This window comes from Gorilla gorilla, chromosome 1, assembly GCF_029281585.2.
Source record: "Gorilla gorilla gorilla isolate KB3781 chromosome 1, NHGRI_mGorGor1-v2.1_pri, whole genome shotgun sequence".
NCBI classification, from domain to species: domain Eukaryota; kingdom Metazoa; phylum Chordata; class Mammalia; order Primates; family Hominidae; genus Gorilla; species Gorilla gorilla.
In genome coordinates, this window is record NC_073224.2 from 202,097,754 (window position 1) to 202,123,993 (window position 26,240).

General features: G+C 44.8%; 2 protein-coding genes across 12 annotated transcripts in view; both read left to right on the plus strand.

The window, feature by feature from the left end:
* Positions 1-6,642, plus strand: part of INPP5B (inositol polyphosphate-5-phosphatase B) — an 83,313-nt gene extending 76,671 nt beyond the window's left edge. For all 8 annotated transcript variants that reach the window (XM_063700208.1, XM_063700211.1, XM_063700215.1 and 5 more), the window contains 4 exons: positions 822-906; positions 1,463-1,590; positions 2,930-3,041; positions 4,907-6,642. In XM_063700208.1, coding sequence (XP_063556278.1) covers positions 822-906; positions 1,463-1,590; positions 2,930-3,041; positions 4,907-5,022 — 441 coding nt within the window. In that variant the 3' untranslated portion in view covers positions 5,023-6,642. The remainder of the gene's footprint in view (positions 1-821; positions 907-1,462; positions 1,591-2,929; positions 3,042-4,906) is intronic.
* A 1,112-nt stretch (positions 6,643-7,754) lies between these two features.
* The window catches only part of MTF1 (metal regulatory transcription factor 1), a 50,029-nt gene continuing 31,543 nt past the window's right edge, over positions 7,755-26,240 (plus strand). For 2 of the 4 annotated variants that reach the window (XM_004025491.5, XM_055357083.2), the window contains exons 1-2: positions 7,755-7,855; positions 9,677-10,135. In XM_004025491.5, coding sequence (XP_004025540.1) covers positions 9,728-10,135 — 408 coding nt within the window. In that variant the 5' untranslated portion in view covers positions 7,755-7,855; positions 9,677-9,727. Of the gene's footprint in view, positions 7,856-8,138; positions 8,644-8,685; positions 8,899-9,676; positions 10,136-26,240 lie in introns of those variants that run through there. The other 2 variants (XM_019015662.4, XM_055357045.2) reach the window with 2 other exon arrangements.

Below are 26,240 nucleotides of genomic sequence, written 5' to 3' on the forward strand. Positions count from 1 at the left end.
GAACTTTTGAGCAATACATATAATATTGTTATTATTAATACAGTTATATGGTATTAAGTCATTTTGTAAAACAAATGAACATAAAGTATCCTGAGACTAATGGAAATAGCTTTGCTGCTATAATCTGTTTTTATTGAGATGGAGTCTTGCTCTGTCACCAAGCTGGGGTGCAGTTCACCATCTTGGCTCACTGCAACCTCCGCCTCCCCAGCTCTAGCAATTCTCCTGCCTCAGCCTCCCGAGTAGCTGAGATTACAGGCATGTACCACCAAGCCCAGCTAATTTTTGTATTTTTATTAGAGACGGGGTTTCACCGTGTTGGCCAGGATGGTCTCAATCTCCTGACCTCGTGATCCACCCGCCTCTGCCTCCTAAAGTGCTGGGATTACAGGCGTGAGCCAACACGCCTGATGGCTGCCATAATTTTATTTGCCCAAAGCATTGAGGTGCCTTGTTAGCATTCTCTTATGCTCTTATGCACTGTATATTTTCTTCATTTTTTTTCCCCTGGGTAATCCCTCTATACCACTGCAGGACACATAGCTGCTTTTACATTTTCTCCAATGTTGGATCTTCTTGTGTGATGTGTGCCCTACCCATAGTTTTATAGTAGATGCCTGAAGACCTATTGTAGAAACATACCAGGGAAGGCCTGCAAGATGAATTCGCCACATCAGCCTAAATCAGATCATCTGTCAGGTGATTCAGAGGCCTCACCACACTGTTCCTTTTTGCGTTCTGCTATTGATATTGCCAGGTCAGGAAATCATTGATGATTTTCTGAGAAAATAATTATTTTGTTACTGTCTTCCCTTTTGCAGGAAGATCTGTTTCAGCAACCAGGCCTGAGGTCAGAATTTGAACATATCAGGGACTGCTTGGATACTGGAATGATTGATAACCTCTGTATCCTTCAGACATTCAGCTCTGTGTGTGTGTGTGTGTGAGAGAGAGAGAGAGAGAGACAGAATATGAGTGAGAAGGGTGAGAAAAAGGAAAGTATTTTATGGCTCAAAATCTGATATTGTATCCTCAGCTACCATGTTTTACTTAAAGTTTGCATAGAGAAGACTTTACAACTTTATTTATTTTTTGGGACAGGGTCCATCTCTATCACCCAGGCTGGAGCCTGTAGAGCCTCCCACCTCAGCCTCCCGAGTAGCTGGGACCACAGGTGCATACTACCATACCTGGCTAATTTTTGAACTTTTCGTAGAGGCAGGGTTTCGCCATGTTGCCCAGGCTAAGAATTTACAACTTTAAGCAACCAATAGAGAAGGAACTCAGGAGGGCCTAGCTCACCTGACAAACAGTGTGGTCCCTTCGAGAAGTTAGGCTGGCATCCTAGCCCTGAGCAGAGAGCCTGACAGGGCAGGCAGCACTTCTGGCATGTGCTTGCTCCTAGGCCTTTTCCTAACCATGGACAGCAGCATTATCGGTTCCTTAACAATGGGGCCAAAAGCTGCCAGCAATCATTCTGTAGCCGAAGCCCTGCTGCTTTTCCTGGAGAGCCTTCCAGAGCCTGTCATCTGTTACAGCACCTACCATAACTGCTTGGAGTGTTCTGGCAACTACACAGCAAGCAAACAGGTGAGAGGAAGCACTGAGCAGCATGTGGTTAGCCCCAGACCCCATGGGGCTAAGGGAACAGAGTGGACACAGTTCCTCAAGTGCAGCATCTCAGAAACTGAACACCTTATCTTCTCAAACCTGTTCTTTCTCTTATGTCTTTGTTTCTTTTAATGGCATCACCCTTAATTCCAGTGAGTCAACCCTGAAACCTGAGTCATTTCTGACTCCACCCTCTCCTTGCCTCCCATGTGCCCAGTCTCGTTGATCTATCACCCATCCTCTCTCTTCCATTCTCATTGCACTTAGCTTGGTTCAGTGCCCTGCATTCACGATCTCCTTCTGCTGATTTGTTTTGCATGCTGCCATCAGATTGTGTATTCTAAAGCTATTGTCATGTGACTGTTGGTCAAAAACTATACTTGGCTGTCTATTGCCAATTACTGATTTTCTTAAATATTGAAGACGTTCTATGATCTAGCTTGGTGGTTCACACATACAACAGGCCTTGGCAGAATAATCTAGAAAACTTGCCAATAATAGAGATTCTAAAGCCACACCCCAAATCTACTGAATCACAATCACTTTTTTTTTTTTTTTGAGATGGAGTCTTGCTGTGTCACCCAGGCTGGAGTGCATTGGCGCAATCTCAGCTCACCGTAATGCCTCCCAGGTTCAAGCGATTCTCCTGCCCCAGCCTCCTGAGTAGCTGGGATTACAGGCGTGTACCACCATGCCTGGCTAATTTTTGTATTTTTAGTAGAGATGGGGTTTCACCATGTTGGCCATGTTGGTCTTGAACTACTGACCTCAGGTGATCCACCCTCTTCGGCCTCCCAAAGTGCTGGGATTACAGGCATGAGCCACTGAGCCCATAATCACTTTTGGAATCTATTCAAACTTCCAAACTGATTCTGATATGCAGATAGCTGGAGTACTCGTTGATCAGGGCCTGATCAACCCTTCTAATTATGCTCCTGCCAAAATTGACTTCTCATAAAGTGTTCTCTCTACTTACCTCACTATTTCCCTTCTCCTGCCCTTTTTTTTATACTTTCTTTGCTCTCACCCCAGTTGTTAACCTCTGTAAGTCCCATTTTGTCTTACATTCAAGACCCAACTAAAATGTCTTATTTCTTTCAGTCTTATAGGAACATGTAGTTAAAAGTTTGACTTCTAAATTCATGTTGCATTTGACCCGTACCTCTCTTTTGATACTTATGCCAAGTGGTAAGCAACCAGTTTTCTGTGCACAGTCTTTCTCGTGCACTTGGATCGTGTATACAGTTCTTGGACTATAATAGGCACTTGAGAAATGATTCAGTGAACAAAAGACAAATCCCGGTTCTTCCTCTTTCAGGTCATTTCTACTCTCCCCATATTCCACAAAAATGTCTTCCACTACTTGATGGCGTTTTTGCGAGAACTGCTGAAAAATTCAGCAAAAAATCATTTGGATGAGAATATTCTAGGTAAGCAGCCAAATGTCTATGGAAAGCATTTCTGCAAACTGAGAGACTCGTAATGAGAAGTGAGGTTGAGGAGGGTCCCAGGTCCCTTGCGGTAGAACTAAAATATCAAGCTCTGGGCAAAGATTTTTTAAAGCAGAAAGTTTTGCGTTTGGACACTCCTCCCAACTCCTAACAACACAAGAGTAAGTATAGTCATGGGCTGGGGGCGGTGGCTCACACCTGTAGTCCTAGCACTTTGTGAGGCTGAGGTGGACGGATCACCTGAGGTCAGGAGTTCGAGACCAGCCTGGCCAACATGGTGAAACCCCATCTCCACTAAAAATACAAAAATTAGCTGAGTGTGGTGGTGCATGCCTGTAATCCCATCTAAACGGGAGGCTGAGTTGGGAAAATCGCTTGAAACTGGGAGGTGGAGGCTGCAGTGACCCGAGACCGCACCACTGCACTCCAGCCTGGGCGACAGAGTGAGACTCCATCTCAAAAAAAAAAAAAAAAGTATAGTCATGTACCATATAACATCTTGGTCAACGAAGGACCACATATACGATGGAGGGCCCATAAGATTATAATACCGTGATTTTGTGTGTGTGTGTTTGTGTGTGCATATGTGTGTGTGTGTGTGTGCTTAAGAAAGTCTCACTCTGTCACCCAGGCTGGAGTGCAGTGGTGTGATCTCAGCTCACTGCAACCTCTGCCTCCTGGGTTCAAGTGATTCTTGTGCCTCGGCCTCCTGAGTAGCTGGGATTATAGGCGCTTGCCACTATGCCCAGCTTTTTAATTTAATTTAATTTTTTGGAGATGGAGTCTCGCTCTGTCGCCAGGCTGGAGTGCAGTGGCGTGATCTCAGCTCACTGCATCCTCCGCCTCCCGGGTTCAAGCAATTCTCCTGCCTCAGCCTCCCGAGTAGCTGGGACTACAGGCACGCACCACCATGCCCAGCTAATTTTTGTATTTTTATTAGAGACAGGGTTTCACCATGTTGGCCAGGATGGTCTCAATCTCTTGACCTCGTAATTCCACCCGCCTCGGCCTCCCAAAGTGCTGGGATTACAGGCCTGAGCCACCACGCCCTGCCCTTTTTTTTTTTTTTATTTTAAAGGGCAGTGACCCTCCCCACTGCAGGATGGGAGAGGGCTGGGAGCCAGATGGTCACCCAGGCCCTCACAGCCACCCCTTGGACGGGGGCCACCGGGCCACACCCTCCAACGCCCGTGCCTCAACCATCCCTACCACGCTCATGGAACCTCATCGCATCCTGGGGACGAGCCCCCACTGGGGACATGGGGTGGTTGGGGGAGGAGGCAGGAACCAGAGAGGCAGGACACCAAGCAGGGCTGCCTCCCCCACAACCCCCAACCTCAGCCACCTCTGACACAGCACCATTCCCCTTGGAAAGCCCACTGGCAGGGACAGGCTAATTTTTGTTATTTTTAGTAGATGGGGTTTTGCCATGTTGGCCTAGCTGGTCTTGAACTCCTGGCCTCTAGTGATCTGCCCGCTTTGGCTTCCCAAAGTGCTGGGATTATAGGTGTGAGCCACCATACCCAGCTCATAATACCGTATTTTTGATGTGCCTTTCCTATGTTTAGATATATTTGGATGCACAAATACTTAGCACTGTGTTACAATTGCCTGTAGTATTCAGTATAGTAACATGCTGTACAGGAGCTTAGGAGCAATAGACTATACCATCTAGAATTGTGTAAGTACAAGTTTGTGAAAGTTTAAGTACACGCTATGATGTTTGCACAACGATGAAATCACCTAATGACACATTTCTCAGAACATATCCCTGTCGTTAAGTGATGTGTGTCTTTAGTACCTTCTTTTGCTGAATCATTTCTTTTCTGTGTTTTTTCTTGCAGCTAGCATATTTGGCAGCTTATTGCTTCGAAACCCAGCTGGTCACCAAAAGCTTGATATGACAGAGAAGAAGAAGGCTCAAGAATTTATTCACCAGTTCCTCTGCAACCCACTCTGAGCCTATCTCTCCTCCTATTTTACTTGAGGCTGCCAATTACCAGCCCCACCTGTTTCAGCTCAAGAGATGCCTTAAGATAATTATGTGAGGCCACTTGGTAGCAAGAATGGCAGCTATTTCCTGAGCCTAGTACCCCAACTAAGCCCACCATTGGTTAGCACACTCAGCGCTGTGAGTCGTGAACACACGGGAGAAAATCCACCATAATAAAACTGACATTCAATTTTCAACTTTAGTTATTTAACACAAATTGATTTTTTTTTTTTTTTTTTTTTTGAGACGGAGTTTTGCTCTGTCGCGCAGGGTGGAGTGCGGTGGCACGATCTCGGCTCACTGCAACCTCTGCCTCCTGGGTGCAAGCAATTATCCTGCCTCAGCCTCCCGAGTAGCTGGGACTACAGGCACACACTGCCACGCCCAGCTAATTTTTTGCATTTTAGTAGAGACGGGGTTTCACCGTGTTGCCCAGGCTGTTCTAAAACTCCTGAACTCAGGCAATCTGCCTGCCTCAGCCTCCCCAAGTGCTAGGATTACAGGTGTCAGCCACCACGCCTGGCCTTTTTTTTTTTTTTTTTTCTTTTTTGAGATGGAGTTTCACTCTTGTTGCCCAGGCTGGAGTGCGTTGGCGTGGTCTTGGCTCACTGCAACCTCTGCCTCCTTGGTTCAAGCAATTCTCCTGCCTCAGCCTCTCGAGTAGCTGGGATTATAGGCGTCCGCCACCACGCCTGGCTAATTTTTTTGTGTGTTTTTAGTATAGACACGGTTTCACCATGTTGGCCAGGCTGGTCTCGAATGCCTGGCCTCAGGTGATCCACCTGCCTCGGCCTCCCAAAGTGCTGGGATTACAGGCATGAACCACCACGCCTGGCCTAAAATGTTTAAATTAAATAACTGTACTTGTACTCACTCACCCTACCTCCAGGGCATAGTCAGTCTGGGCTGAGATCCCCATGATCAGATATTTGATGGAAAGTCCTGAAAGGCCAGTGAGTTGGATGGCAAGAATGCAGGCAGAAGCTGCTGGATAAAATAGGCTACAGCCACCTCAGATGCTTTCAGTGCTCTGTCTGAGGATGTGTATATACATATGCAAACTCCACCCCCGTTCCTGCCCAGATAATGGCTCGATAACTCTGAGGCTGGTTGCTCAGCCTCTGAGGGCAATACAGGCATTTAAAAAATTAAAATGACCAGGCACAGTGGCTCACACCTGTAATCTCGGCACTTTGGGAGACTGAGGTGGGAGGATCACTTGAGACCAGGAGTTTGGGACCAGGCTGGGCAACACAGGGAGACCCCCTCTCTACAAAAACATTTTTAAAAAACTAGGTGGGCGTGGTGATGCATGCCTGTGGTCCCAGTTACTTGGGAGGCTGACGTGGGTGGCTCACTTGAGCACAGGAGTTTGAGGCTGCAGTGACCTATGACCACATCACTGTACGCCAGCCCGGGTGAGAGAGGAAGACCCCGTCTCTAAAAATAAAACGTAAAATCACTGAAAAAATGAGTGTTCGGTGAAACAAGTGGGATTTTCTGGGCCAGCAAGTCTTCCAAACTGTATATGATGCATCCTGTCTCCATGTGTAATATATTTTAATGATAAATGTATTTTTAACAGTGGCGGTTGTGTATGTTTTTATGTCTTAAGAGATGGCAGTTCGCTGCGGCTGGATTTTGTGGCTCAAGCCTTGGGGCCAAAGAGACATATTCCTGGCAGTCTGGTGGGTACCAGTCACTATTCACATACTTCCAGCAAGAAATGGTTTTGGCACTGACCTGAACCCCTTGACCCCTGGTCTGGTCTTTGGAGTTGTCCCACTCTGAATATTCGAGAGAAGCAGCTTATGGTTAAAACAGGCAGTGGCAGCTGGGAGGATCTAACAGCTAGATCCTCCAGGCATTTGGAAAGGACAGGGGCATAACGAAGGCAGAATTGCTTCCTGGGTACGAATGCCCACTACTTCTGGGCACTGTAAAATGGGTTTAAGACACGGGCCAGCAGGACAATGTGAACGGTGAAAGGAAGGGAGTGGCCGGTAGGTGGCGCTAACTGGCCCGGGCATGAGTCCCGCCGTAGCCGCGTCCTCTTGCAGGGGAAGAAAGTTGGGACCGCCAGCCTGGGCAAGAGTGTGAGAAGGGAGCTGGGCGTCCTAGGCAAGCGCGTGAGAAGGGAGCTGGGGGTTCTAGGCAAGCGCGTGAGAATGGGAAGAGGCGGCGGCGTCCTCTCCAGCTGGGCTTAGAATACTCTTAGTTCTGCCTTTGGGGTCTTGTCTTCCTTTCTGGGCCTCCTGCCTGTGTTAACTTTGATGGGTGCTGAAGGGAAGGCCGGGGTCCCGGCAGGAGAAACCCGGGAACGTCGCGGCCGTCCAGGCTCCCCTGGCGGGTTGGAGCCAGGGTTCTGACTACCAACTGTGGTCCTTCCCGCTGCGGCTGTGGCTGCCAGGGCGAGGGCGGTCAGCGCAAACCTGGCTGAGGACATTTCGGATTCTTCCTTGGGGGTTCGTTCCCTTCTCCTTGACTCCGGTGCCGCGAGGGCGACACCCTCCGAGCCGCGCGTAGCCACCCCGGGCGCTTCTCCACGCGGATGAACTCACCTCCTGGGCGCCTTCCCCTCGGTGCCCCGCCCCGCCCCTCCCGCTCGCCAATTGGAGGCTGCAGCTCAGCCCCCTGACAACCTGAGCCAACCAGAGGCGCCAGGGAGGGGCGGATCCTCTGTCCCCTCCTTCCTCCGGAAAGAGGAAGCGGAAGTGACGTTAGGGGAAGGTGGGGGCAATCATGGTGCCGCTGGGGAGGGGAGAAGCTGCTGCTGCCGCCGTTGCCGGGAGCCGCGGAGGTAAAAGGCGAAACTAGACTCGGCCTGGGCTTGGGACTTACCGGGAGGCGCGGGACTTAGGCTCCCTCCTGAAGCATTTCCCAATAGAGACCTCAGTCTGGTCACCATAGGGACCCCACCCCTTCTCCGTTTCCATGGGGATGGGTATCCAGCCCCCCTTCCCTGTTTCTATGGAGACCCGGACCCTGCCCCTCTCCTCCTTGCTTGGAGACCCCCAGCTTGTCTTCGGATTTTTCTGTGTAGCCCTGTGCTGGGGGCTATCCTAGACAGGTTCCTTTTCCCAGCCTCCTCTGAAGGGGGCTCTGTTTGCACTCCTCGTTGGCTACCCTCAAACCTCCTGGTCTTGTTTGTTCCGGACAGTTGGTCTCCGCGTTGCCGCCGAGGGTGCCGGGGCAGCCCACTGGGGCCCTCGGTGCTCTTCTCTCTCTGCTCAGATGCAGCGAAATGTACATCTGTGGGGTTGCGTAAGCCAGAGCTAGGGGTCGGGCCGGTACCTCCCGGATCCAATCCTTTGGCCTGTCTCTGGTAACTGTCTAGCCATCCCACTAAGTAAAGGCTCACTTTCTAACCCAGAGCAGAAGAGAAAGATAAAGCGCAAAGCCAGACTGAAAACTAAAAGGGATGTGCTGATTATTTTAAAATTCTCTGTTCCGCCTGCCAAACCCACATTTGTAGAGCCTGTGTTTGCAGATGAAGGAAGAATCACTATTCCAGAACATGAAAGCTTCAAATGTGGTATTTTTCTCAAGAGAATGTATCTTCCCAAGATAGTATATCTTCACGAGAGAGTATGTAGCCATGTCTTTCATTCATTTAGCTGACATTTCCTGAACTCTTATCATAGTATCAGTGTACTGTGCTAGGAGCTGTAGAAACAAAAATAATAAGACTCAATTGATTCAGGGACGAGAGCCCACCACAGAACCATAACTTCTTGTTGACACCATATTGTTTTAGGACATAAATAGATACAGTGATCTTCGTTGTTTGTGCCTGATTGAGGAATAGCCCTTCCACCCAGAAGGTTGAAACATCTGTTCTAGGTAGGGGGGAAGGAATTCATACTTGTTCCTCTACTATTTACCAAACATTGTGCTTTACATATGTTGCCTCTTTTATTTCTTATAAAAACTTTGAGAGAACAGGAATTACTGGTCCCATCTTGCACGTAAGAAAAATGAGGCACAGAAAAGTTACCCATGTAGTAAAAGGCAAAGACGGGATTTGTAGATAGATGACTCTGCCTCCAAAGCCTTGCTCCTTCTACCATAAACTGCATGAAACCATTTACTGCTTCGTGGTCTGATTTGGAGGATATTTGAGTGGAGTTTCCCTTAAGATTTGTAGCAACTCAGCCTTTCAGCAGCTACTGTTCTGTTTGCTCTTTTGTCCCCTTTAAATATTTTGACCAAGTTTCAAATTGTTTGACAGGCGTATTCAGAAGGTCTTATGAACTTATTCAGTTTTTGAAAAGCATTGCTTTTCTTTCTTCTTCTTCTTTTTTTTTTTTTTTATTAGAGATGGGGGTCTCACTATGTTGACCAGGCTGATCTCAAACTCCTGGCCTCAAGCGATCCTCCCATCTCAGCCTCCCAAAGTGTTGGGATTACAGGCGTGAGCCACCACGCCCAGTCAGCATTGCTTTTCTTTAAAAATGACTTGATGGTTTTAAAGTTAAAATTAAAAAAAATTATTCCCAAGGATGGTTTTTCATTTGCTTTGGCTTGCTCTTTAAATGAGAGGGAAAATGAGCCTTGTGGTTGCTGAGGAGGTCCGTGGGTCTTGTGGTATGACTCTAACTCTGGCTTTGTTCTGTTGCAGACAAGTCATTACATTTTCATTTCTCACAATTGGGCTGAGCACAACTGAACCATGGGGGAACACAGTCCAGACAACAACATCATCTACTTTGAGGCAGAGGAAGATGAGCTGACCCCCGATGATAAAATGCTCAGGTTTGTGGATAAAAACGGACTGGTGCCTTCCTCATCTGGAACTGTTTATGATAGGACCACTGTTCTTATTGAGCAGGACCCTGGCACTTTGGAGGATGAAGATGACGACGGACAGTGTGGAGAACACTTGCCTTTTCTAGTAGGGGGTGAAGAGGGCTTTCACCTGATAGATCATGAAGCAATGTCCCAGGGTTATGTGCAGCACATTATCTCACCAGATCAGATTCATTTGACAATAAACCCTGGTTCCACACCCATGCCAAGAAATATTGAAGGTGCAACCCTCACTCTGCAGTCGGAATGTCCGGAAACAAAACGTAAAGAAGTAAGTAAAGCAGTCAGTGAGGGCCTAGTTTGGTTTTGGGGCAAGTCCTTACAAAATTCTTGGTGCAAATTTTAGCTGGGGAGTAAAGGAGTGCGTGGGGTTAGGACTTAAGTAGTTTTGCTATCAACAACATATGCTTCAGGTTTTGTTGTGATTGCTTCTGGAACTTTTGGTTTGTATAGCCACATTGAAATTTGGGAATATGAAATTATAATTTCTCGAATTTCCTTCCCCAAATCATAAATAAAACAGAAATTTCACTTAAGTAGACCCATGTTTCTGGTGCTAAAATAACTATTTAGCTTATCTACAGGGAAATAACTAGAGTTTGCTTATTTGATAAAGAAATAACTATATTTGGCTTATCTCCTGGTTGTGTTTAAATGATTTGTTTTGGAGATGAGTATCTGCTGGAATTTTATTATCTTAGTGAATGTTTAATGAACTTTTATTTCACAGTGGCACACGCCTGTAATCCCAGCACTTTGGGAGGCTGAGGCGGGTGGATCATTTGAGGTCAGGAGTTCGAGAGCAGCCTGGCCAACATGGCCCTGTCTCTGCTAAAAATACAAAAATTAGCCAGGCTTGGTGGCACATGGCTGTAATCCCAGCTACTCAGGAGGCTGAGGCAGGAGAATCACTTGGACCCGGGAGGCAGAGGTTGCAGTGAGCCGAGATCATGCCACTGTACTCCAGCCTGGGCGATAGAGTGAGACTCCATCTAAAAAAAAAAAAAAAAGAAAGAAAGAAATTCAGGCTGGGCACAGTGGCTCATGCCTGTAATCCCAACACTTTCTGTAATCCCAGCACTTTGGGAGGCCGAGGCAGGTGGATCACCTGAGGTTAAGAGCACCCTGGCCAACATGGTGAAACTCCATCTGTACTAAAAATAGAAAAATTAGCCAGGCATAGTGGCGGGTGCCTGTAATCCCAGCTATTTGGGAAGCTGAGGCAGGGGAATTACTTGAATCTGGGAGGTGGAGGTGGCAGTGAGCCAAGATCGTGCCACTGCACTCCAGGCTGGATGAGAGAGAGAGACTCAGTCTCAAAAAAAAAAAAAAAGGAAATTCAGGCAAGAGACAGTAAATGAGAGCAGGTTATCTAAAATAAGTTTTCATTTTCATGTTTAGCTAATGTGAGTAAGCTAATGCATGTCAGGATGCTTTGAAAACTGTAAAGCATTTTACAAATTATATTAGTGATTATTATTAGCAGAATAAAAGTTCTGGTTTAAAGGTAGTGATATACATTATCTAGGAACTATTTTTTTTTTTTGAGATGGAGTTTCACTCTTGTTGCCTAAGCTGGAGTGCAGTGGCGCGATCTTGGCTCACTGCAACCTCTGCCTCCTGGGTTCTAGCAATTCTCCTGCCTCAGCCTCCTGAGTAGCTGGGATTACAGGCACGCGCCACCATGCCCAGCTAATTTTTTGAATTTTTAGTAGAAATGAGGTTTCACCATGTTAGCCAGGCTGGTCTCGAACTCTTGACCCCAGGTGATCCACCTGCCTTGGCCTTCCAAAGTGCTGGGATTACAGGCATGAACCACCATGCCCGGCCCATCCAGGAACTATTACAGGTCAATTAGAAAAAAATAAGTCACTAGTAGTTACAGTACCAAGGACTAAGATGTTACCAAACAGAAATAGGGTGAATGATTTAGCAAGGAATATCTTTTTTGCTGTGGTTGAGGTCTTAAAATTGCATATGGCTTATTGATGGCATATCACTTTTCCTTTGCTAGCCTTAGAGAGACCATCTTGCCCCACCTTCTACCCTATGCAGAAATCTCCCTATGGCATCTCTGACATCAGTTAATCTTGTTTCTGCTTGAAGACATCCAGAACAACAAGAGCACAGTGTTTCATACCTCAACCCAATACATTTGTTAGCCAGCTCTGATTGTTAGAAAGCTTTTACTTGTATAGAACCAAAACCTGCCTTTCTGCAGGTGCTGCCCACTGGTTCTAGATCTGCCTTCCTGAGTAAACTTTCTCCCATAGGACAGTCCATCAGCTATTTGAAGATCATGGATTTTTCTTCCTCTTGTACAGGCTAACCACCTCCATTTACTTAAATGTCCGTCTGTGACATTTTCCCCAGTCTCTCATCAGCCTAGTCACCTTTGATTATATGAATTCCAGTTTTCCAAGGTCCTTTTTTTCTTCTTTTTTTGAGATGGAGTTTTGCTGTTGTTGCCCAGGCTGGAGTGCAGTGGCGCGATCCCGGCTTACTGCAACCTCCACCTCCCAGGTTCAGGCGATTCTCCTGCCTCAGCCTCCCAAGTAGCTGGGATTACAGGCATGCGCTACCACACCCAGCTAATTTTGTATTTTTAGTAGAGACGGGGTTTCTCCATGTTGGTCAGGCTGATCTCGAACTCCTGACCTCGGGGGATATGCCTGCCTTGGCCTCCCAAAGTGCTGGGATTACAGGCATGAGCCACCGCGCCCAGCCCCAAAGTCCTTTTAAAATCTGCAGTTGAGCACAGTCTCATAAGTGTGAGTCAACTAGCACTGAATACAGTATGGCTCTTATCTCTTAATCTGGACACTGTACTACAATTACTATATAGTCTACATTTTATCAGCAACATCTTACTGTTAGCTTATAGTTGGAAATTTCTAGAGTAGTGCTTCTTAACTGCGGGCAGCTTTGCCCTCAGGAGATGTTTGGCAATGTCTAGAAACATTTTGTGTTGTCATACTGTGGAGGCGATACTGGAATCTAGTGGGTAGAGGTTAAAGACATTGTTAAATGTTTTACAGTGCACAGGACAGCCCCCTACAACAAAGAACTGGCCCAAAATAGCGATAGTGCTGGGATTGAGAAACCCTGCTCTAGATTATTCTCATGTATGCAGCTGTCAGATCTTACAAAAATGAAAATGGAGACCTGCATGTAAGCCTTATTAAGAATATCTCCCGGCTGGACATGGTGGCTCACGCCTGTAATCCCAACACTTTGGGAGGCCAAGGCTGGTGGATCACCTGAGGTCAGGAGTTCGAGACTAGCCTGGCCAACACAATGAAACCCTGTCTCTATTAAAAATACAAAAAATTAGCCGGGCGTGGTGGCAGACGCCTGTAATCCCAGCTACTCTGGAGACTGAGGCAGGGGAATTGCTTGAACCCGGGAGGTGGAGGTTGCAATGAGCCAAGATGGTGCCACTGCACTCCAGCCTGGGCAACAAGAGCAAAACTCCATCTCAAAAAATAAAAAATAAAAATATCTCCCTATGAAATTTTATCTTGTTGGTTTCAGTCCAATATTTGAGCTTGTAGAGGGGTTCATTTCAACTCAACAAACATTTATAAAGCAAAATGCTGTTATGCTCTGTGGATGTTGCAAATGATTGTGGTAGTCGATTTATAGCATAGAAGCAGAAATTGTTTACACCAATAATCATAGCAGCAAACACAGTGTGGTAAATGTGAAGGAGAAGTACAGATATTGCACTGTGAGCACAGGGAAGCTCACCCTTAATTCTGGGATCAGGGAAGTCTTTGTGGAAAAGGTGGCGTTTGAGCTGGTCTTAAAGAATACATACAATTTAGGAAAAAAGCAGGAGAAGGTTTTTCCAAGAGAGAGGAACAGCATGAAACAAGGAATGCAGGTGGGAAACAGGCCATTTTCAGGGAATAGCCAGTTGTCCTGTTACAACAGAGTCAGCACACTTTTTTCTGCTTAGGGCTAAATAGTAAATATTCTGGGCTTTGCAGGCTGTAAGGTCTCTGTTGGAGCTACTCCATTCTTCCATTGTAGCACAAAAGCAGCCATAGACAATACATAAAGAATGAACATGGCCAAGTTCTGATAAGACTTTACAAAAACAGGCAGTGGGGTGGATTTGGTTCACTGGCTGTAGTGTGCTGACCCTTAGACTAGAACATAGGAGTAGAAGGAGATAAGGATGGAAAGATAGCAAAGATCCAAACATGGAAGGCAGTGATAACCTTCTATGGGTTTTGAACTGTACTTTTCTAGAAATGGTGGGAAACCATTGGAGGTGTCTAAGCCAAGGCTAGAGTGGTTAGATAGAGAATGTGGTTAGAGTAGCATTTTAGAAAGATTGGTCTGGCAGCAGAGGTAGCTTGGAGGCAGAGGAAAACTGGAGACTTCTTGCCTAGTTAGGAGACAGTTGTAGTTTATGTTTGGGGTTTCATTTAAATCTGAAGAAAGGATAGTGGCCTTGTTCATGGGAAGAATCAAGGACTTTTGTAGAAGTACGAGAGAACTTCGTACATGTTATTGGAGTTTGATGAATGAGCCATGAGTTGGGCATGATTCAAAGGTTTTGAATAGGCCAGGCACAGTGGCTCATGCCTGTAATCCCAGCACTTTCGGAGGCCGAGGCAGGTGGATCAGTTGAGGTCTGGAGCTCTAGACCAGCCTGGCCAACATGGTGAAACCCTGTCTCTACTAAAAATACAAAAATTAGCCTGTTGTGGTGGTGCATGCCTGTAGTCCCAGCCACTTGGGAGGCTGAGGCAGGAGAATCACTTGAACCCAGAGGGCGGAGGGTGCAGTGAGCCATGATTGTGCCACTGCATTCCAGCCTGGGCAACAAAGTGAGAATCTGGTTGGAAAAAAAAAAAAAAGGTTTTGAATCATGTTGATTGAAAGGATTCATCCATTTTCCCAAATTTGTTGAGTTTCTGCTGTGTCTTAGCACAGCTTTTTGATGGAGCTCAAATCTAGGTGAAGAGTTAAGCAGTTAAGAGTCCGTTGTGGTAGATATTTTAACAGAGGTGTATTTGAAGTGCTGTGTGCATGCTGAGGAGAAAGTGGCTAACTCTGCTCCCCCCACCCTCCAATGGTGATCCCATTCATAGGAATCAAGAAAGACGGGAAAAGGAAAAAGTTTTGGTGGGGTAATTAATGAGTTTGGTAGGAGTGTATTGAATGTATAGTCCTTGGAGAAAAGTAACATGAACAAATGGAAAGCTCATTGGAAACGTGTATCTGAGGTCAAAGAAATGGTTTGGAGTTAGAATAGTAGTAGAAAGGGGCCTTCAAACTGTGGGTAGTTTACTTAAGGGAGAAGTAAGAGTTGGCCTGAGAATTTAAGGGTTGGAAAGAGAAAGAGGAACCCAAGAAGATCACAGTAGTCAAAGAGATGGGTCGACTGCAGTGTTGTGGAAGCTGAAGGAAGAGAGTGTCAACAAATGAGAGTATTCCTGTGTGACCCTGCAGAGGGATTGAGGAGCCCCAAAGAAGCCATTAGTTCTGCTGGTTGTGCAGTTGTTCACATATCATGAGAAGACTTGCAGCAGAGCACTGGGGCTGAAGCCAGGTTTTGAGTGATGAAGAAGTGAGTGAGTGATGAGGAAACAGGAGGCAGGAAATGTCAAGTTGGCTTTTTTTTTTTTTTTTAAATAAGTTTGGTAGTTAGAGGAAGAAGAGTGATGAGGCAGTAGTAGCTAGCTCGAGGAGATTGAATCATTTTTGTTTAGCATAGGTAGTTTGGACATGGTTTAGGAACTAAACTTTAGGCCATCCTCCATCAATGATTACTGTGTGAAAGTGTTTCATGAGCGAATGTTCGGGAAACATTAAGTTAAACCAAGACAGAAATGTGTTGATTAGGACTTCTCAGAGCCTTTGATGTGCCAACAGCTAAGAAGGAAGAAAACACAGAATTTTTCGAATGCTTTAAACTTGAGAAACCATTTTTCAGATCTAATTTCCAGGGATCAGTGTTTTGTGGAACACATTTTGGGAAATGCTGATCTAGGCAGAAGAGGAGGAGATGGTACAGAGGGAATGATTATGCAATCAGTGAAAAGCTGTCACTTTTCCACTTTGTACTATTCAAATTGGTTTATTCTGTTTGCAAGTCTGGTTTGCCATTCATGTCTTCAGGTCATTGATAATCATATTGAATAGCACAGGGTCAAGGATATTATAAGCACTTTGTTCAGTTTGCTGGGGATTTAGCTCACTCCACTTTCCTCCCACCCACATTTTTCCATGCTATCCATGAGACCTTTGTGGAAGATGCTATATTCTTGAAATCAGTAGGTTTGGGATTGGGTGGAGATTGAAGGAGAAGTAGCAGTAGCTTTAGTCTTTGAAAATCTTGCTTAATGACCAGACATTCAGGAGGCTTGCCTTCCTGAAGCACTGTCTTAGCTTAGCTTTTGTTTTGGCAGTGATTTTATTTTGGCATTAAAATCCACTTATTTGGCCTGAAGAGGCTGATGTTTATGACTACTCGATAACAGACTTCATGATCCTTTAGCTCTTCCTTACTCCTTTTCCTTTCGTTTTTTTTCAGCTTGGTTTTTGGTTTTTTCTTTTCCCTCCATGCACAGGTGTTACTCTTGAGAAATCAGATCATTTGATAACTAGTTGGTCGTCTTGGCTTCCCAAGCAGCTTATTTTCTGAGTCACATTTTAGCCTGAATTTCCTGTTTACTCCTGGTTTTTTCATTGTTTCATATAGTGTGGAGTTGGCTTACCTATTACTTCATTTTCTTTTCTTCATGCTTGTCTTGCGCAAAAAATAAACCAACCAGAACCTTGCCACAGATAGTCTTTTCCTACCACAAGCCCACTGATCATTCTGACTCGAATTTCACGTATCTTATTCTCATACTTGTTATTTCATTACTGTCTCCCTACTGATTTGGTAGCTTTGAGATCTCTCTCTCTCTCTCTCTTTCTCTCTCCCTTTTTTCTCTCTTTCTCTCTGTCATTCCCTTCCTCCCTCCCTTCCTTCCTTCTTTTCCCTTTCTGTCTTTCTTCTTTCCTTTCTTTCTTGAAACAGGGTCTCACTCTGTCACACAGGTTGGAGTGATTACAGTGGTGGGATCGTAGCTCATTGTAACCTCAAACTCCTGGGCTCAAGCAGTCCTCCTGCCTCGACCTCCCAAAGTGCTGGGATTATAGGCGTGAGCCATGGCACTTGGCCAGCTTGCAAAATTTCTAATCAAAATATTTTAATTCTGCCTAAAAACAAAAGCTTTTTTTTTTTTTTTTTTTTTTTGATTGAGACAGGGTTCCATTCTGTAGCCAGGCTGGAGTACAGTGGCACGATCATGGCTCACTGCAGCCTTAACCTCCCAGGCTCAAGCCGTCCTGCCACCTCAGCCTCCACAGTAGCTGGGACCACAGGCATGTGCTACTGTGCCGGCTACTTTTTGGTGGTTGTTTTGGTAGAGAGGGGTCTCACTATGGGCTGGTTCCAAAATCCTGGGCTCACGCAGTCCTTCCACCTTGGCCTCCCAAAGTATTGTGATTACCAGCATGAGCCACCATGTCTGGCCCTTTAAGGCCTTTCTACTCCAAGTCTCGAAGCAGCTGCGTCTTGTTGTTTGTTTGTTTGTTTACATATTTTATTTTCTTTTTTTAAGACACTGGGTCTTGCTATGTTTGCCCAGGCCATCATCATAGCTCACTGTAACCTGGAACTTCTGGCCTCAACCAATTCTCCCTCCTTAGCCTCCTGAGCTGCTGGGATTAAAGGCATGAGCTACCACACCTGGCAACTGTGTTTTCTTTAGTTGGTTTGTGCAGTCCATTCTTGAATCTGTGCCTCTCCAGAGAACCTACCAGGACGGTCTAGTTACCTGTTCATCTACCTCTGTCTGCACTACATTGGTGACGTGATGTATCCTCCATGGCTAACTGACCTTGCCAGTTTTCTATAGAGTAGTTGGCCAAGGAGCATGAAAAAACCCTAGGAATCATATGCAAAATTTATTCTACATGATGCATCAAAGTATTCCAGCACATTGATTAGGAAAGGTATCATTTTCTACCAACAAGCACAGTTACAGCAATTTTTTTTTTTTTTTTTTTTTTTATTGAGATGAAGTCTTGCTCTGTTGCCCAGGCTGGAGTACAGTGGCACGATCTTGGCTCACTGCAACCTCCGCCTCCAGGGTTCAAGAGATTCTCCTGTCTCAGCCTCCCGAGTAGCCAGGATTACAGGCATGTGCCACTAGGCCTGGCTAAATTTTGTATTTTTAGTAGAGATGGGGTTTCAGCATATTGGTCAGGCTGGTCTTGAACTCCTGACCTCAGGTGATCCACCCGCCTTGGCCTCCCACAGTGCTGGGATTACAGGTGTGAGCCACTGCGCCTGGCCTACAGCAATGTTTTTAGGCTGCTTGGTATATTGCTTCTAGACACACCATGAACTAATTGCATGGCCAGTGGCATTCCAAGAGGAGAGTTGTTTCTTTTAGTGTGACAGATTTTAAGTATAAGAATAACAGGAAAAATCTGACTCCAGTGTTTTGGAGCCTTTTTGCAATGTATGTCCTTTACTTTGGGAGACCTAGTTCCAATCTCATGCCTCATTATAAATTCCTCAGGCAGTGGAATGATCCACTCAGACAAACCAAGATGTTGTTGACTCTCCTAGAGGGGAACTACCGACTTTTTAGTCTTTGCATACTGTGATTACATTTCTTTGCAGGTTCCCTTCTGAACTCTGATGGCTTGTAAGTGTGAGGCTCTGTAGGAATCCAGAGCAAGAAGCATTTTCCATTTACCCCCATATGAAGCCATTTTATCAGTGTGTCTGCATGTGTATTATATACCTCTCCTTAGTAATCAGCATTTCCATCACTCAGGTTCACTGGTCTGGAAAAGGGACTAGACTGGTTTTGTGTACAATTGGGTTTCAAACTTGGTGCTATAGGAATTATAGGTCTCGATTTACATTTCACATAGGTTGTACATATTAAGTACTGCCAACATTTTGCTATTATATGACATTGGCAAAAGAACCTGAATTTTATTTTTTTCTCCTCATATTTAAATCAGGCTTACTCGTTTCTTCTGTGATGTGCAAAGGGATAGTTTCAACCTAGGTTCCAGCTTTGTTCTGTTATGTACTAGCTATGTGGCCTTGGGCAAGCTGCTCTGTTTCCTTTTTTATAAAATTGAAATAAAAATATCCCATTGCATTTTGTGAGGATTAAATGAGATTTATTCATATGTAATATGTATAAAACATTTAGCATAGTGTCTGGTGCATCATGATTGTTCGCTGGATGTTCATTTGCTTTCTTTTCCTCATAGACCCCCATGGTTCTTGAAGGAGGTAAAGAGGTAATGTCCAGTTTAACAAGAGGTTAAAATGTTCTTTGTTAGGCACTCTTTGGGAGGTGTTTTCTCCTTGAGACAAGCTTACATATAAATTGTGATTAGGTTGCAGGTTAGCCCATAGAAATCTTCGTAACCCCTAATTAGCTGAACTGTTGTATTAATACTGCCATGGAACATAAACCACCATTTATAACTGTGTTTTATTCATTTAATTTTTTGAGACAGGGTCTCACTTTGTCACCCAGGCTGAGTGCAGTGGAGTGATTACGGCTCACTGCAGCCTTGACCTCACCAGCTCAAGCGATCCTCCCACCTCAGCCACCATACCTGGCTAATTTCTTATTTTTTTGAAGAGTCGCGGTCTTGCTATGTTGCCCATGCTGGTCTCGAACTTCTGGGCTCAAGTGAGCCTCCCACCTCAGCCTCCCAAAGTGCTAGGTGAGCACTTACAGGCATGAGCCACCTCACTGGCCCATACAACAGTGTTTTAAAATGAGAACCTGTCTGTAGTCCCCTGCAGGCGTTCTGTGGATACCAGCTCTTGCCACTCCTCTCTCTTATACTTGGCTTCCTTTGACTTAGTATCAGGCCACTGAAAATTATTTCCATGGTGGACATTTGGGGCACCAGGCAGAGCTAAGGGCTCTCAAAGAATGAGGACTTCTATTATGCTGGCAATGGTGGTGGAGAGAGGAAGATGGCTGGCTGTTGAATACCTGATATGTACCGATCACTATGTTATGGGCTTTAATATAGTTTTGTATTTAATTTTCTTAGCAATCCTATAACATAGATACTATTAGCCCCCATTTTACAGATGACAGACTGACACTTAGAAACACACAACTAGCAACTGGTAGAACCGAGATTTGAACTGAGGACTTTCTGGATGCCGAAGCCTATGCTTTCTACCATCACACACCACTTTTGCAAAGATACAAGAATCAGGTATTGAGACCTGTTGGCTGTGAAAAGGGCTAAGAAATGAAGGGACAGCAGTACTTGTTCTGTAAGGGTAAAGGTTTGAGGTGTGGGGAACAGCTGGATGAAGTCAGCTCTCACGGTGGGGGATGGGAGGCCTGTCGAAATGAGATCTTCAGGGTTCTTATATTTCTGAGCTTTTTGGTTGTCCATTATGGAGAAGAAATGATACCAGTGCCGGTGTGGGGAATGGAGTCGGACACAGAGAGGGAAGGGAAGTCCCTAGTGATGGGGAGGAAAAGGCAGTTTCTATAGCCATAACAGCCAGGCCAGTCATTTATTTATGAGAATGTTCATGTGCTAGGTGCCCAGAAGCAGGAACTCTCTTGTGGAATAGGGGGCTGTAAATGTGTGTAAAATCTGCTTCTCACTTTCACTTTCTTTTCCTCCAGGAAAAACCCAGCCTTTTTTCTTTTTTCTTTCTTTCCACAGGTGTTGACTTTTTTCTTTTTCTAATTTTTTTAAATTTTTGCCTTTTGGGGTCACAGTGTTTTATTTTCTCACTTTTGTTTATCCCATTCACCTTTCTTCTCTGATTCTGTTACCTTAACAAGGCAGTCATCTTTGTTAAATATTTCTGTATTCTAGAACTGCTCAGAACACTTTGTAAATCAGCATCAATTCTCTGAAAGCTCCTACTTTGTGCCCATTACTAGCATGAGATGCTATCCTCAGTGCACCTAACCTGTGCTCCCTCCATGTTCCCTAACAGGGTAATCGACAGCTGTTTGAGGCCACTCAGGAAGATTAAAGTTATGCTTAGAGCCTGAAGCTCTTTTGGAGGAACGCTTTTTTTTTTAAAATGGGGTCTCACTCCATCACCCAGCTGCTCATGTCTTTAAATTCAGGTTGGGGATCACCACCTTCAAGAAGCCTTTCTAAGGTCATTGAAGTCTAAGTTAGATGTTTCTTTGGTATATTCCCATAGTATGCTGAATATCTGTTATCAGTAAAACTTCTCAAACCATGTTGTTCTTGTCTGATTCTCCTTTTGACTTTGAGCTCTTTGAGAGTAGGGACAATTTTTTTTATGTATTCCTAGCACCCAGGACAGTATAATTTCTGGAACGTAATTTTTAGGATGTATGAATGATAAACCTTAGTTGTATTGAAATGTTCCAAATGTTGCAATACCTCCTGTATGTAACCGTGAAAACCTACACGTTTTTGCAACTTCCTGCTCTGATCCAGTTTGAGGAGGTTTAGTTTTCCCTTTTTGTGAAATTTTGTGCTATTTTAAAATGATTCTGAAAGACACAGAATAGTGACTTCTTCTTCTCCCTCCAAATGAGGCGAGAGATTACTCATTTATTCAGCATTTTATGGGGGGAGCACGCATTTGCTTTGACAGTCAACTGTCTCCCCCACTTTTAAATACAAATATTTTCAGGCCGGGTGTGGCGGCTCATACCTGTAATTCCAATACTTTGGGAGGCTGAGGTGAGAAATTTATTTGAGGCCAGGGGTTCCCGACAAGCCTGGCCTAACATAGTGAGACCCCATCTCTACAAAAAATACAAAAATTAGCCAGGCGTGGTGGTACCTACCTATAGTCCCAGTTACTCAAGAGGCTGAAATAGACTGCTTGAGCCCAGGAGGTTGAGGCTGTAGTGAGCTGAGATCATGCCACTGCATTCAGCCTAGGTGACAGAGAGAAACTCCATCTATTCAATCAGTCAATCCATCAATCAATCAATCAATAAAAATCAAACAAATACTTTCCCCAATCTGTGTCCTTTTCTAACTTGCTATCCGCCCCCTCCCCTCTCTTTCTCTCCTCAGCCAAATTTCTGGAAAGTGTAGTTGATACTCATTGTCTCACTTTCTCACTTCTGTTCCTACCATTCCAGTGAAGCTGGTTGTGCTGAGGCAATTATGACTTTGTGAGTCAGCTAAATCCAAGAGGTGTTTTATCAATCATCTCTGTTACATTTGACCTACTTGACCATTCTCCTTGAAACTATTCCTTTGTCACATGTCACTTGTAGTCCTTGTCACTACCTTTTCAGTCCCACTGGTTTTGTTCATTTGTTCATTCATTCAAAAAATATAAATCAAGCGCCACTTCTCCACAATGCTAGTCCCGGAAGTTGTGTCAGTGAACAGGATAAACGTAGTCCTTGCTCTCATGGAGCTTACAGTCCAGCCGGGAAGTAGCTATTCACTCATTTAATTGGACAAATATTTATTTAGTGCCTGTTGTTTTTCAGATACTGTTGTGCCTAGCCATGAAACATAATGATGTAAATGGTTTAATCATGTAATTATTGCATCTTAATTTTATCATGTGCTTTACAGGAAGCCCTGAAAACCTATAATTAGGATACCTATTCTAGTCTGGGATAGAAGTAAGGGTCAGTCAGGAAGAGTTCCTAGAGGAAGGGTCATTTAGTGGAGGCTTGAATTGTGCAAATGAAAAAACATGAATGGGAGTAGAGTTTGGCAGGGCAGGGAGACAGGAGGGAGTAGTTAATTATTTATTGCAGTTACTTATAAAGTTAACAAAAGCTGTAGCATCTTAAGAGTGAAATTCTGCTCTTATCATTCAACATTGTTGTAAGCTTTATGATTGAGGCATGCAGACTCCTTTATCCCAGCATCCACAGTCCCATTTCTCCTTAGTGGTAAGTGATCATTTTCAATTCTCTATCTGGCAGCACAAAGGAGGTTTTTAGTCTTGATGGGAAGTCAGAGTATATGCATGAGACAATAATTAACAGTATAAACTAAGTGTCAAATGAGTGGTATAGTAAGTATTACTGGCATTTAGAGAAGGGCACTGTCATGTAGACATGGAATGATGGTGAAGGAGCGTGTAGTTCCTGAGGCTTGCGTTAAAGGAAGAGAAGGACTCAGAAAAGCGGAGAAGGAAGGAACTAGGCATTTCCAGTAGAGAAGAAGGAGAGAATGAAGTCAGGGAAGTAGGAATTCAGTCTTGCAAATGGGTAAGAGTGTACTGTTGCTTATAGGCCTAGACAGAGTCTTCTGTTTGGCTGCTTACCGAGTAATGTGATAGAAGACAGAAGCAGCCCTGGAAAGATCTTTGAATGTTAGGCTAAGGAATTGGGACTTTATCATTTGAGCAGAGAGATGGAATGTGTGGAAAACTGTTTTAGACTTAATCTGGCAACAAATGACTGCAAAACTAGGTCCTGAGACATGAGAAGAATGCCTGGATTAGTGATTCAATAAGGAATTCAGTTTAACAAATATTTATGGAGCTTCTTCTGTGTGGCAGTGGAATGAGAACACAATGAACAGGTGAGAGCACTTGACTAAGGAACCTAAAGACTTGTGCAAGATCAGATGGGGGTTGGATGGATGGGGGAGGGGTGGGAGGGGAGACAGGAGGAGTAGGGGCCCTCCCTACTACCCTACCCCCACAGGTTTCAGAGGTTAGCATACTGTGGCCCACAGGCCAAATCCATCCAGTTACTTGTTTTTGCACAGCCCTTGAGCCTAAGAATGGTTTTTACATTTTTAGATGATTTTTTTAAATCATAAGAGTATATCATGGTATATGAAATTCAAATTTTAGTGTCCATAAATAACGTTTTTGAAACAGAGCCTTGCTGGTTCATTTACGTATTGTCTGTTGCTACTTTAACATGTACAGGTGACTAGTGACACAGACCGTAAGGCCCACAAAGCCTAAACTATTTTTTGTTTAGCCCTTTACAGAAAACTTTGTCCATCCTTGAGTCACACTCATCCTTATCTCAAATCTCTTCTCTGAAACTAAATGTCCCTCTCCTACCTGAGGCTTTCCCCTTCTCCCGGGCTTTTAAATCTTTCTCTTCTTTATTTTCCTCCTTAAATCCTCAACTTCTCCTTCTTCCAGGACTTTTCTGCCTCCAAATATGTTCAAGAACTGACTTACTTTAAAAAAAAAAAAAAAACAGGCCAGGCGTGGTGGCTTAACCCTGTAGTCCTATTGCTTTGGGATGCCGAGGCAGGAGGACTGCTTGGGGCCAGGAGTTCCAGACCAACCTGGGCAACATAGCAAAACATTTAAAAATTAGCTGGGTGTGGTGGCATATGCCTGTAGTCCCAGCTACTATGGAAGATGAGGAGGGAGGGTCACTTGAGCCCAGGAGTTTGAAGTTACAGTGAGCTGTGAATACACCACTGCACTCTAGCCTGGGCAACAAAGACCCTGTCTCTTAAAAACGAAAACAAAAAAACTTTATCAACTCAGGAGTTCACTTGTGCTGCCGTACTTCATCTCTAGCCTCTACCTCCACTTCACCTTTCATTTAGTCACCTGCATCCGGACCCTGACCCCAGTAGTCCGCTGAAACTAGTCTTGCTAAGTCATTAGTGAATTCCTATCTGCTGGATCCAGTCACTTCCCCAGTCTTTATCTTCCTTGTTTTCTCTGACATTTAACATGTTGATCATGTTTCCTTGAGACCCTTTTTCCTTTAGCTCCGGTGACATCATTGTTCTTGGTTTCTCTGTCTCAAAAAAAAAAAAAAAAATATGTTGAACAAAAGTGCCAGAATTCAGTCTTCTGCTGCCAAGTCTAGTGCTTCTTCTACCGCATCAGTATAGATATGAGGATCTTTGGGAGATGAGAGACAAAATTTGGAATCCCTACACCTACGCTTAGAGGTTAAGGGAAAGAAGTATCTCAGAGAAGGAGTTAAAGAGTGCCCCAAGGCATTACTATGTTGTGAAGGACAAGTTTTCAGACATTGAGGGTATCATCAATCAGATATGTTTGCGAATAGTCAAGGAAAATAGGGAAGGACAAAAGAGTTTGACTACCGGGAAGTTAAGAGAATAATTTCTTACAGTGAAGCCATCTTGCCAACTGGTTAAGAAATACATGGGCATTGATGGAAATGGTGTCAACTGCCATTTTTAAAATTTTTAAAAATTCTTTTTCTTTTTTTTCTAAATCATCCAGCCCAAAATGTTATTGTTATTATTATTTTTTCTGTCATCTAGGCTGGAGTCTAGTGGTGTGATCACAGCTCACTGCAGCCTCAGCCTTCCAGGCTCAAGTGGATCTTCCCACCTCAGCCTCCTAAGTGCTGGGACTATAGGCATGTGCCACCACGCCTGGCTAACTTTTGTATTTTGGTATTTTCTTTATTAATATTTTTATTTCTATTATTGTTTATCTAGTTTTTTTCCCCCCTTTTTTTTCTTTTTTGAGGCCAGGTCTGGTTCTGTCTACCAAGCTGGAGTGCAGTAGCAATCATAGCTCACTGTAACCTTGAACTCCTGGGCTCAAGCAGTCTTACCTCAGCTTCCCAAATAGCTGGAACTATAGGCATGTGTCACCATGCTCGGCTGATTTTGTGGTTTTGTTTGTTTTTGGTAGAGACAGGGTCTTGCTGTGTTGCCCAGGTTGTCTCAAACTCCTGGCCTCAAGTGATCCTCCTGCCTTGGCCTCCCAAAGTGATGGGATTACAAGCATGAGCCACCGCACCCTGCCTTCTTCTTCTTCTTTTCTTTTTTTAAACAGGCTCGATTCACTTTATTTTTCTTGTGTAAAATTGCTATGTTATAGCCACAGTTGGAGCCTGGGTCCTCTGCACAGAGACTCTGGTGTGGGTCTTGATGAGGTGGTCAGTGAATTCCTGACAGGGAGACTTGGTGAATACAGTCTTTTTCCAGAGATCAGGGGTCAGGTAGCTATAGGTCTTAGAGGTGGCCTAAAGGGTGGCTTTGGTGAAGTTGTCCAGGGTAGCAGTGCAGCCCCTGGCAGAGGTATAGCAGTTGTCAATACCATCCATCAGCAGCCGTTTCCTGGGCACGGGCCAAGATGATGCCATTGCCTTGGGTGGGGTGGGGGAGGGATAAGGCGCACCAACACAGAGCCACAGCAGCCTGTCACCTTGCAGGGGACGGCGTGGGGCTTGCTGATCTTGTTCCCCTAGTGGCCTCTCCAAACAGGAACAGTGGAGAGCTTGACCAGGATCATGGCCCCTTGGATGACATTGGCAACCTCCTTGGAGCACTGAACATCCAGACCGATGTGGCCACTGTAGTCCCCGATGGCCTTGAACCTGGTGTGCTGGCCAGCGCGGGTCTGCTTTTGCAGAGGTGTA